The sequence below is a fragment of the Staurois parvus genome, unplaced genomic scaffold (genome assembly GCF_062004578.1).
Source record: "Staurois parvus isolate SC_StPar_1 unplaced genomic scaffold, SC_StPar_1.0 ptg000025l, whole genome shotgun sequence".
NCBI lineage: Eukaryota > Metazoa > Chordata > Amphibia > Anura > Ranidae > Staurois > Staurois parvus.
Genome location: NW_028317821.1, coordinates 6,633,647 through 6,645,757, shown reverse-complemented (window position 1 = coordinate 6,645,757; position 12,111 = coordinate 6,633,647). Strand labels below are relative to the sequence as shown.

General features: G+C 38.7%; 1 protein-coding gene across 5 annotated transcripts in view; it reads right to left on the bottom strand.

Annotated features, from left to right (window-relative positions):
* The window catches only part of ANO4 (anoctamin 4), a 273,092-nt gene that overhangs the window by 67,882 nt on the left and 193,099 nt on the right, over positions 1 to 12,111 (bottom strand). For all 5 annotated transcript variants that reach the window (XM_089694243.1, XM_089694247.1, XM_089694275.1 and 2 more), the window contains 3 exons: positions 8,539 to 8,594; positions 6,889 to 7,010; positions 4,210 to 4,344 (listed from right to left, as the gene is read on the bottom strand). In XM_089694243.1, coding sequence (XP_089550369.1) covers positions 4,210 to 4,344; positions 6,889 to 7,010; positions 8,539 to 8,594 — 313 coding nt within the window. The remainder of the gene's footprint in view (positions 1 to 4,209; positions 4,345 to 6,888; positions 7,011 to 8,538; positions 8,595 to 12,111) is intronic.

Below are 12,111 nucleotides of genomic sequence, written 5' to 3'. Positions count from 1 at the left end.
TCTTATTTTCATCCTACCTCTTCTTCTTCATCCTCATCCTCATCTTCCTCATCTTCTTCTTCTTCTTATCCTTCTTCTTCTTCTTCTTCTTCTTATCCTTCTTCTTCTTCTTCTTCTTCTTCTTCTTCTTCTTCTTATCCTTCTGCTTCTTCCTCTTATCCTTCTTCTTCTTCTTCTTATCCTTCTTCTTCTTCTTCTTCTTCTTCTTCTTCTTATCCTTCTTCTTCTTCTTCTTCTTCTTCTTCTTATCCTTCTTCTTATCCTTCTTCTTCTTCTTCTTCTTCTTCTTCTTATCCTTCTTCTTCTTCTTCTTCTTATCCTTCTTCTTCTTCTTATCCTTCTTCTTCTTCATCCTCATCCTCATCTTCTTCTTCTTCTTCTTCATCCTCATCTTCTTCTTATCCTTCTTCTTCTTCTTCTTCTTCATCTTCTTCTTCTTCATCTTCTTCATCTTCTTCTTCTTCTTCTTCATCATCTTCTTCTTCTTCTTCTTCATCATCTTCTTCTTCATCATCTTCTTCTTCATCATCTTCTTCATCATCATCTTCTTCATCATCTTCTTCTTCATCATCTTCTTCATCATCATCTTCTTCATCATCTTCTTCTTCATCTTCTTCTTCTTCTTCATCTTCTTCTTCATCTTCTTCATCTTCTTCTTCATCTTCTTCATCTTCTTCTTCTTCTTCATCTTCTTCTTCTTCTTCTTCTTCATCTTCTTCTTCTTCTTCACCTTCTTCTTCATCTTCTTCGTCGTGCCCCGTGACTGCCCAAATGAGTGAAGTGTGCGGTGATTCTAAGATCGACGGCACTCATCTGCATGTCATACTGACTGACAGTATTATTTCTCTTCCCCAGCAGACTCCAAGGGCATTTAAATTAAAGGTACAGTGTTCTGCACTAATATAAAGGCTCTCTGAAGCCTAGAAACCCTTTTAATAAGTTAAATTCGCAGCGAATAAATTTGCATCGAATCGAATTTATTCCGCAAATTCGGCGAATCAGCCGAATCGAATTTTTGAATAATTCGCTCATCTCTACTATTAATGCAATTTATAAGGTTGCATTCCATCTCTTTATGTATTGTGATTATGTACTCAGTTTCTATCTTTGTCAATACCTCAGTGCATTTGTTATGTCTTTCATCAGAAGAACTGTATATCTTGTTCATTTGTGTCAGTGATCCTGCTTTTGACTGTTTCTTTGATGTTGTGTTGTCTATAATAAAATCCATTGTAAAATAAATTAATTTGAAGTGATAATAAGGTTTATGTCCAGGATTCCATATCATTCATCTTGTTGTTATATCTCTTGAATTAGGAGCACTGGGCTCAGACCGCTTCCAGAAATCTGTAGCTGTGTCAATTTAAATGCATACCCACAACTGTGATTATTGCGGATTTCTATGTGTTACCACAAAAGAAAACACATACTGTACATGCTATGTAGAAATGTCTTTTATAGAATGTAATAGAAAAAAATAAATATATCAGCTACAAGTATTCCTAAAATGTTAACATATATAAGATTTCTGATCTGAAGTGCATGGCTTTTTGCTTCCCTTTGCTGTAGGCAGCAAACCTATTACAAACATTCAAAGCTAACTACTGACTCCAAGAGTGTGAATAAAGGCATAGCAGACCATGTAACAGCTATGGGACCCCACACTGTTCAGCTGCACAGAGATTTATGCTAGTAGCAATAGCAATTAGCAAACAAATCTGGATAAAATTAAGGTTTTTAAACTTTACGCCCTTTCAGCTGATAACTATGAAAGCAAATATTCTGTATCACTATAAGTACTGACAGCCTTTTAATTGTGTTGCTGCAATATATAAAATAGTTCTTCTTCGAAAAGGTCATTTCATTATTAGGCCTCATACACACTGAATACTTACTTAGCTCTCTTGAACATCTTTTCTACTGGAAGAAGAAAAACTACCTAAAAACACGCCTTAAACTGCATTTTGCACACGTGTTTAGGCTCTTCCAGTGCTTGAGAGTTTATGGATTCCATTGGCCACAATATGAAATTTTTCTAGCCATTGGAATGAATGAATGCTCAAGCACTAAATGCATCTAGTGTTTATTCGCATTTAGGTGTGTTGATACGTGTTTACGTACATCAAGCTTCTTTATGCTCACATGCTCCTCTCCTAAATGCGCTGGTGATATGCTCCTCTAAAAGGCCTGTAAATGCCTATGAGTGCATGGACACATAGGCTAACATAAAGAAGCACTAACAGAAAAAAAATGCTAAACACATGTAAGGGCATTTTTTTCTGCCCAGTGTGCATAAGGCCTTACTACTAATAAAGGTTTGTTGCAATAAGTGCTTAAATTGGAACTCCAGGTACTTTTCTTAGACTTTTCTCATTTTCACTCTTAAAAAAAAAAGTTACCCCTACTGATGTTTATTCCATGTCCAAATCATCAAAAATCATATTTTTGTTCATACTGGATAGCAAAGCTTTCACTATATTTCCATCCCAGTATGGCTGTTTCTTGTATTCTGTGAACTGTTCATAAAATACAAGTCCTGTGAACAAAGGAAGAGGAGGGGCGGATAAACAACACTAGCGTAAGCTGCAGCTCTCGTGATAATGTAACAAAAATAAGAAAAGGCTCTGTCTGGAGGTCCATTTTAATTACAGATCCTATGAGTGAATTCTGTGAGTATTGATATTAGTAGTGGTATTTCATAAAGTTGGAATCATAGTTCTCTTCTCTTTTTTAATTGAGAATGTAGCAGGAATAAATCATATTACACATACACCTGGGTCTTAGGGTCCAAAAATGGCACTAGGGTTTATCAGCAGCACAATTTTCCATACTATTATCAGCCCCATTTTCTGAGTTACATAACAGATGACTTGTTACCTTGGTTATCATCCCATCTGCAATCCTTTGTTGGATGGTGAGCAGTAGGGAAAGTTTATACAGCCACACTGATATATTCTTAGTGCTTTCTATGAAAAATGCACAAGGTAGCTATTGCAGTCTTAGTATAGGCTGTCTGTATTTCACTCTCGTTCTCTCTTCAATTGTTTTGAACTTATTCAGCAGTGGGCAAACTCCATAACCAGGCAAGATGCCAAACTCTGCTAGGCATCTCTACATCTTTCTTGTTTTAGTAGCAACAGAAAAATCAAAAAGCAAAGTCCCAAGATTTAAGGGTAGATTCACACCTCTGCACTTTTCTTTCAGTGTTGCTGCAATGAGTGATATGTTTTAAAAGTGTTTTATTTACATGGGTTACTAATCATCCCTATAGATGGAATGTTTTGATTGAAACTACAGAAGGGATACAGCTAGCAGGGTTTTTTTTTAATTCCCTCCAGTAAAATATTTAGGTATGACTGTAGCCTTCTGGATTTTCAGCCTGATGGAAAACCCCTGATCATCACCAAGAGAAACTTACAAACATATACCTAGTGCGCCAGTTCACCAAATGCCCCAGCTCTCTTTAAACAAAATCAGGACCTGCATCCTAGTTTTGTACACTGTGTTTGTCAAAATATAGTCTGAATAGTCTCAGTATCTAAACATATTATCGGCTTGATTTACTAAAACTGAAGAGTGAAAAATTTGGTGCAGCTGTGCCTGGTGGCCAATCAGCTTCTAACTTCAGCTTGTTCAATCAAGGCTTGACATTAAAACTTGGAAGCTGATTGGTTTCTATGCGGAGCTACACAGATTTTGCACTCTCCAGTTTTAGTAAATCAACCCCATTGAGTTTACATTCCTAATTTTGAGGTTGCAATGCTCACTCTGACACAGACAGGAAAAAAAACATTGAAGGGTTAAAGTTATAATAGATAATACAGGAATCTGCTCAAAGTGAATGATATATGAGCACATTGCTGGCACTTTGCAAATTTGTTTAACTTAGGCTGACCATAAACGGATCGAAATTTGGCCAATTTGGACAAGTTTCAACCCATCTATGGGCAGGCTGGTTGTACTGAAGTTGATTTATCAGTCGGCTTCAGTACAACCAGCCTGTTGAGTATTTTTGGTATAGCAGCCAGCAGTGATCATTAAATTTTTCTGGTGGGGAAAGCTACCTGCAAGGAGAACACAATAAAAATGTAGGACTGATTCAACTCATGGTCGAAGGAAACAAAAATTGCATAAAGTATGGCTAGCCCTAGTCTGTCTTAGCAAACATATTAAAAATCTTGTGTAACAATTCAGAAAAAAAAGGATTACCTGACTTGGCAGCTATCCAGTGTAAACATTCCATACAGGAACACAAATAATCCAATTATTGCTGCTGGGAACAGCATTCCTGTATACCAGCCCAGCCATGCAAAATAGAGGCCTATCTTCTCACCAAAATATCTCCTGTAAGGGACACAAATATGAAGACCAATGTATGAGCTTCATAACCTGTGGTTATTATAGCATACAGTAGATTACCACACAAAGCCATAAAAGAAACATACATTAGCTGGAAAAAGGAGTGACCAGAAATATTTGTGCTGTTGTTCTGGAAGAGAAATAAAGGCACAGGAAATAAAGTCAAATTAAAGTTTGTAAATAGGGGTCTGTGGCATATTCGTTCTTTTGGTATAAAGATAGAAAGCTAGAAGAGAAACTTCAGCAGGCATCAACATTGTTGACCTTTGAAACTAAAAGAAAAAAATGCAGCAGGCATAACGACCATTTCCCTATGAAATTAGAAGAAAAAAATGCAGCAGGCATAACGACCATTTCCCTATGAAATTAGAAGAAAAAATTGCAGCAGGCATAACGACCATTTCCCTATGAAACTAGAAGAAAAAATTGCAGCAGGCATAACGACCATTTCCCTATGAAACTAGAAGAAAAAATTGCAGCAGGCATAACGACCATTTCCCTATGAAACTAAATGAGTAAATACAGCAGGCATGAAGACCACTGACCACTATGAAGAGCCACAACTCTCATAAAACATCAATTGTGTCCAATGTTAAAGTTTACTTTTTGGCATGGAGATTCTTTAGACATAATAGGGTCAGTTCACCAAGATGTAAGATCTATTTTACCTGTGTTAACCCTCATATAGTTACTTCATAATGTTCTCATCAAAATGTTCATTTCACATATATAATGTAACATAGGTGTACTTTCATATTTTTCCCTCTGAAGCTAGAAGAGAAAAAGCAGCAGGTGAATGGACCCTTGGCCAGTATGAAGAGCCACAACCCTATCATTCGAAAGCATTTAGTTTAGAGAAGGTGTCTCCAAACTTTCTAAACAAAGGGCTGGCTTACTGTTCTTCAGACGTAAAGCAGAACTCCATGTAAATTTTTTATTTTCCCATGCAGTGAGGCTGTGCCTGCACTGCATGGGAAAACTGTTTGTTTTGTCCAGGGGTTTAGGGAAGAGCTATACTTACCCTGTCCTTCGATCCCCCAGAAAACCGCATTCCCTCACGTCTAGTGGTGGACTGTTCCTGCCGTCCTCACGCCTGAAGCTGGTCTATGGGCATGATGACATAAAGAACAGTTAATTCACAAGACCGCTAGAGTGCAGGGGGGCAGAATCGGCAAGGACCAGTCTTGCACTGTGAGGATGGGCAGATTTGGTAAGTATATCTTCACTGTTATCACCCCTAGACAAAAATGAACAAAAATGTTTTTGAACCATGCAGTGGAGCTGTGCCTACACTGCATGGGCTACATGCAGTGTGGGCAATGCCCCACTGCATGATTAAAAACATTTTTTGCCTGGCTTTCTGCTTTAAGGGGAGCAAACAGAGTGGGAGTAAACAGTATTCTGTCTTTAGTATTGAGGGGAATAGTGCCCCATCTTTGGTGTGTGTGGAAGGAATAGTTCCCCATCGTTGGTTGCAGTGCAGGATTTATGCCCTGCTGTTGGCATCAGTGGGAGGAATAGTGCTCGAAGGGCCAGATAAAAGTAAGCAAAGAGTCACATCCAGCCCCCAGGCCGCAGTTTGGAGACCACTGGTTTAGAGTATAATTTCCATAGTCAAACATAATTAAAGCATACCTTTTCGTGGTGTAAGGCAGTGGTTCTCAACCTGTGGGTCACGACCCCTTTGGGGGTCGAACAACCCTTTCACAGGGGTCGCCTAAGACATATTTCCGATGTGTAAAGAGCAGCTACTGTGTAGAAAGCAGCTGCTGTGTTGAAAGCTGCTACTCTGTTAAAAGCAGCTACTGTGTTGAAAGCAGCAGTATTGGAGGTAAAACGACACTTCATGAATTATAATTACTGGATAAATAATTTTATGGTTGGGGGTCACCACAACATGAGGAACTGTATTAAAGGGTCACAGCATTAGGAAGGTTGAGTACCACTGGTGTAAGACAAAGCAGCAAAACTGAACTATAAATGTGTATATATTTATATTTTTTTCTTTCTGGTTGTAAGGCTGATGAAACATCAGTTGTATTAAATGTTAAAGTTTGCTTGTTGGAATGGAGGTTCTTTGGACACAAAAGGGTCAGTTACCTAGATGTATGAACTATTTTACCTTCGTATGCTCTCATATTGTGTAATAATAATGCAATGCAAATGTATGGTAATTAAAATACTTATTGTATTTTTATTATTATTATTATTTTATTATCTTTATTATTATTATATTTTTCTTTTTCCCCTGTAAAACAAGCAGAATTTGAACATTTGTGGTTGTGTATATTTATTTCCACTATTTATATAGAACTGACATACTACTGTATGCAGCACTGTATTTTGGTCCTTGTCCCACAAGGAAGCTCACAATCTAATATCTCTAGCACACTTATACTCTTCATGCTAGTTTGAGAGTACGGTAATCTCAAACTAGCATGAATAGTCTCCAATTTGTTAGAAAGCTGAAAAAGGAAAAAAAGGCAAAAACAGTTATGTAGCATATGCTACATATTCACAAGAACTCACCGTACAAGATCCAGGGGCTGATATTTATACCACACTCCCCAGGAGGCCCAACACTCAAAAAGAAGGTGACGATGATTGTCTGCTCCATGAGTCTTTATTGAGTTCTTACTTCTATAGCTTCCCTTAAATGCAGATCAGAAAGAGGATTCACGTTTGTTAACTGGAAAGCATGAGAATTTCCACTAGGAACACAGGGGTTACTTCATAAGGCAACATTTTGGCTGCATATATACACATGGGTCATTGGCTGTGTTGCTATGTTTAGCACTTTTTTCCTACCATAAACATGGAGGCTGTCATTGTTGATTTATCATGTTGCCTGTTTGTGTCACATTGACACTTTTTCTTCAATAACAAGTATGTGGGATGTCTAACTTTTTTCTGACTATCACGATCTCCATAATTTTGACTCAAATCGAAATGAAGTCGGTGGGAAACCATAACAGCCAGACAATAGCATTTTTAGAATGCAGTCAGCCATGGCAGCCCCATATTCCAGGTTTACTTTATTAGAATAGTTATAGATATTACAGATGATAGATAATGCAAAGGGAACATATAATGAAAGTAAAGCAGAATCTGACTATGGGGTTGATTTGCTAAAGGCAAACAGACTGAGCACTTTGCAAGTGCAGTTGCACTCATTTTCCTCAGCTTAGTAAATGTGGTAAACTCTGCTGATTTCCATCATCCAATCAAGTGCAAGCAAAAATCCTTTTTTTATATTTTCCTTGCACCTGATCAGGTATTATTTACAAAGTAAAGCCATACCACATTACATTTACCAAGGAAAATAAGTGCAACTGCACTTGCAGAGTGCAACTGCAATGCACTTGCAAAGTGCACAGTCTTCTTATCTTTAGTAAATCAACTCCATTGTATTAGGTTGTGAAGCAAAAAACGTAAGGATGCACCTTTGAAAAATTAGTCAGTAATGGTAGTTATCCAAACTAATTCTCTTTAAATAAAATACATGATTTTTCAAGTTTCCTATGAATAATGGAGGACACACAGTCCACTTTACTTGACAACTCATTGTTTCAGACAGATAAGCCCCACTCAAAAAAAATATACAACATAAAATAACATTTTGCCAAACAGTCAATTTAATGATTTATAGAAAATATGCCTAAATTATTTGAGAATTGTGGGGGGGATGTATTAAATTTGGTGCACATAGAATCTGGTGTAGCTGTGCATAGTAACCAGCTTCTAGCTTCACCTTGTTCAATTAAGCTTTGACAATAAGTCACCAGTCACACAGCTGCGATTTTAAATCGCACAATTTGTGTGCAATTTCACCGCAATTTCAGGTACGATTTCTGAAGACCTTATTGCTACTTGTGAAGATTTTCAACAATTTTAATTTTCAGTGTGATTTCCATTATATTGTATGTATGTGAAATTGCACCAAAACTCCAGAAAAAGTAATGCAAAAACTACATTAGAAATCACGCTGCAGCAAATCGCACATGTTAAGACACTGAATTACCATTCATTAGATGTGATTTCAGGTGCGATTTCAATTTGCACATCACACCTGAAATCGCACAAGTGTGACTAAAACTTGGAAGCTGATTGGTTACTATCTGCACCAGATTCTGTGTGCACCGGTGTTAGTAAATCTTCCCCTGTGTGTTTAACTTGTACCTCGTGTAAAGGAAATGAAGCTTCATAGGTGCAGTTTGAAAGCAAGCGGTTCAAACCTGTGAAAATAGGAGAACAGGTAATAGTCATGAACTATTTATATTATGTATATACAACTATAATGAAGGAGTTATTAAAACCTTGAAATTTAACAAACTGACAATTCTTCTATATTTCTTGACTCTGGGAAAGATGCGTATATGCAGATCTGCAGTTTTTGAAGCACCCTGACACAATTAGACCATTTACGTCCCCCAAAAAATTGGGAGGTAGAAGGAATGGGCCAACATTCTGACCATTGGAAAAAAAAGATTCCTTGTCTTACGGGCCCCTAGCACACACTGAAAATAAACAAAAAGCTGCAAGCAGGCACCTGAAGGTGTTCTATGAACAGTCTTTTGTGGAGGGTGGCGGTGGAATCTGCCTTCTGCATTTGTTCTGTACCCAATGAAGACAAAGGGATTGAACTGTCTTACAGATTCCCCAGCAAATGTTACAGAGTTTCTGGAGCAGATGGTCCATATGGACTTACTTTAATGCAGGCTTTGCATATATGTTGTGGTAATATGCGCACTTTAACATGCCCTACAGAAATGCACATACTGCATTATGAATGGCATCCCAACACACCAATGCAATATACCTCTGACGTGCCTTGCAGCACATCACATTGCACAGTAATGCACTATATGTGTTTTGATGCACTGCCTCGGAAAAAGTGGTGTGAGTGTGATTTTAAAGTTGTTCTAAAGCCTAAAGATTTTTTACCTTAATGCATTCAATGCATTAAGGTAAGAAAAACCTTCTGTGTAACAGAATTTGCCCCTCACCTGAGCCCATTCTTGATCCAGCACTGTGCATGAGAGCAAAGGCTCTCCTGGCTCTGTCCCTCCTCTCTGGGCAGATTGGCTCCTCCTGCAGTCAATCAAATCCTGTGATGTAGGAGCGGGGTCAGGCCCGAGCTGTCTATTGACACAGACAGGGTGTATTGGGAGTGAGTCTGCACAAGTGCCCACAAAGGAATTGGCTTCCTATGGGGCAATTACCAGAGAGGAAAGGGCCAGTAGCACAGGATGGGGACCCGAGAAGAGGATAAATACAGTGAACCTTGTGAGCTGCTATGATTGATTATAGTGTTAAATGTGAATCTCTCACACTGTGCGCACTCCCGCATTATGTGTGTTAATCAATCAAAATATACTCCTAAATTACTGCCACGTTTCACAACAAACAAATAAAAAATGTATTAAAAAACATACACTATACATATAAGTGCAATAATTAACACATAAAGCAAACTATGAACTATAGTTGTGCAATTGACATCCAACAGTCCAATGCCAATAATATGTATTGAAAGTGTTACTAAACCCAGGACCCCTCATTCACTATATCTGGTCTCCCACAGTACACAGAACATGGAAGTGCAATTATTTTAGTAAATATAAACTGCTAAATACCTTTTCTCATCAGCAGCTAGAGCAGTCTTGTGACTTCTATCAGTGTTCAGCAGAGCACTGGTGAAAGCTTGTAGGAGGAGTGTTCATTCTGCTCTAGGAAGATGCAGAACACCTGACCTCTGTCTGGACAGTGATGATTGGCCCTGTGCTAATCACATACACTCTCCCAAGAAAAAAAACAACCTCTCTAGCAATACACAAACTGAGCATGTGCAGAGTGACTCCACACAATATGATAGGGACACTGGAAGAAAGGGAGGATCAGAGAAGACAGGATCAAACAGCATTTTTACACAATGCAAAGGATTAACCCCTTAGGTTCCACAGTGAGGATAACAAGCATGTTTACTGCATATGTAGACTGATTTTATTGTTGTGGGTTTAGTCCCAACATCAGTTGTGCATTCCTGTTAGTAGTGACCCCAATACAGCTCTTACAATGTCTTAATCACCAATGTGCCAAACGTTTGGTCATGTAATCCAGGTGAGATCACATCTGGTGACGGCTCTCACAACATATATAATTATGCACTATATTGCCAAAAGTATTGGGACACCCCTCCAAATCATTGGATTCAGGTGTTTCAATCACCTCCATGGCCACAGGTGTATAAAATCAAACACCTAGGCATGCAGACGGCGAAAGAATGGGTCACTCTCAGGAGCTCAGTGGATTCAAGCGTGGTACCGTGATAGGTTGCCACCTGTGCAATAAATCCCTCTGTGAAGTTCCTTGCTACTAAATATTCCATAGTCAACTGTTAGTGGTATTATAACAAAGTGGAAGCAACTGGGCGCAGAAGTTGCCAACTGTCTGCAGAGTCAATAGCTAAAGACCTCCAAACTTCGTGTGGCCTTCAGATTAGCACAACAGCAGTGCGTAGAGAGCTTCATGGAATGGGTTTCCATGGCCGAGCAGCTGCATCAAAGCCTTACATCACCAAGTGCAATGCAAAGTGTTCGGATGCAGTGGTGTAAAGCATGCTGCCACTGGACTCTAGAGCAGTGGAGACATGTTCTCTGGAGTGACAAATCACCCTTCTCTGTCTGGCAATTCAATGGACGTGTCTGAGTTTGGCAGTTGCCAGGAGAACGGTACTTGCCTTATTGCATTGTGGCAAGTATAAAGTTTGGTGGAGGGATGATCATGGTGCGGGGTTGTTTTTCAGGGGTTGGGCTTGGCCCCTTAGTTCCAGTGAAGGGAACTCTTAAGGCGTCAGCATACCAAGACATTTTGGACAATTTTGTGGGAACAGTTTGGGGATGGCCCTTTCCTATTCCAACATGACTGCGCACCAGTGCATAAAGCAAGGTCCAAAAACACATGGATGAGTGAGTTTGGGGTGGAGGAAGTGAGTCCTGACCTCAACCCGATAGAACACTTTTGGAATGAATTAGAGCGGAGACTGCAAGCCAGGCCTTCTTGTCCGACACCAGTGCACTTCTGAAAGAATGGTCAAACATTCCCATAGACAAACCTTGTGGACAGCCTTCCCAGAAGAGTTGAAGCTGTTATAGCTGCAAAAGGTGGGCCAACTCAATATTGAACCCTACGGACTAAGACTCGGATGCCATTAAAGTTCATGTGCGTGTAAAGGCAGGCGTCCCAATACTTTTGGCAATATAGTGTATATTGTTTGGCACATTGGTGATGAAGAGATTGGAAGAGCTGTATTGGAGTCACTACTAACAGGAATGTACAGTTGATGTTGGGACTTAAATACATATTATTGGCATTAGACTGTTGGATGTCAATTGCACAACTAGAGTTCATATAAGTTTGCTTTATGTGTTAATTATTGCACTTATATGTATAGTGTACATTTTTTAATTATTTTTTTATTTGTTTGTTGTGAAGCGCAGCACTTATTTAGAAGTATATTTAAGATGATCGGGGATGTTCTATGCAAAAACACTGCACAGAGCAAGTAAGTATGATGTGTTTATTAATTTAACAGAAAAAAAGCTTTATTATCACTTTAAACCTGTTCTGGTGCATTGCCTTAATTCTAACACACATGAATTATTAATCCAAACTGTTTGGAAAGTGCGTGGAAAGTAGGCCTAAAGCTGCATTTATCATTTAAGTGAACTGCAAGAATACATGTGTTCTAAT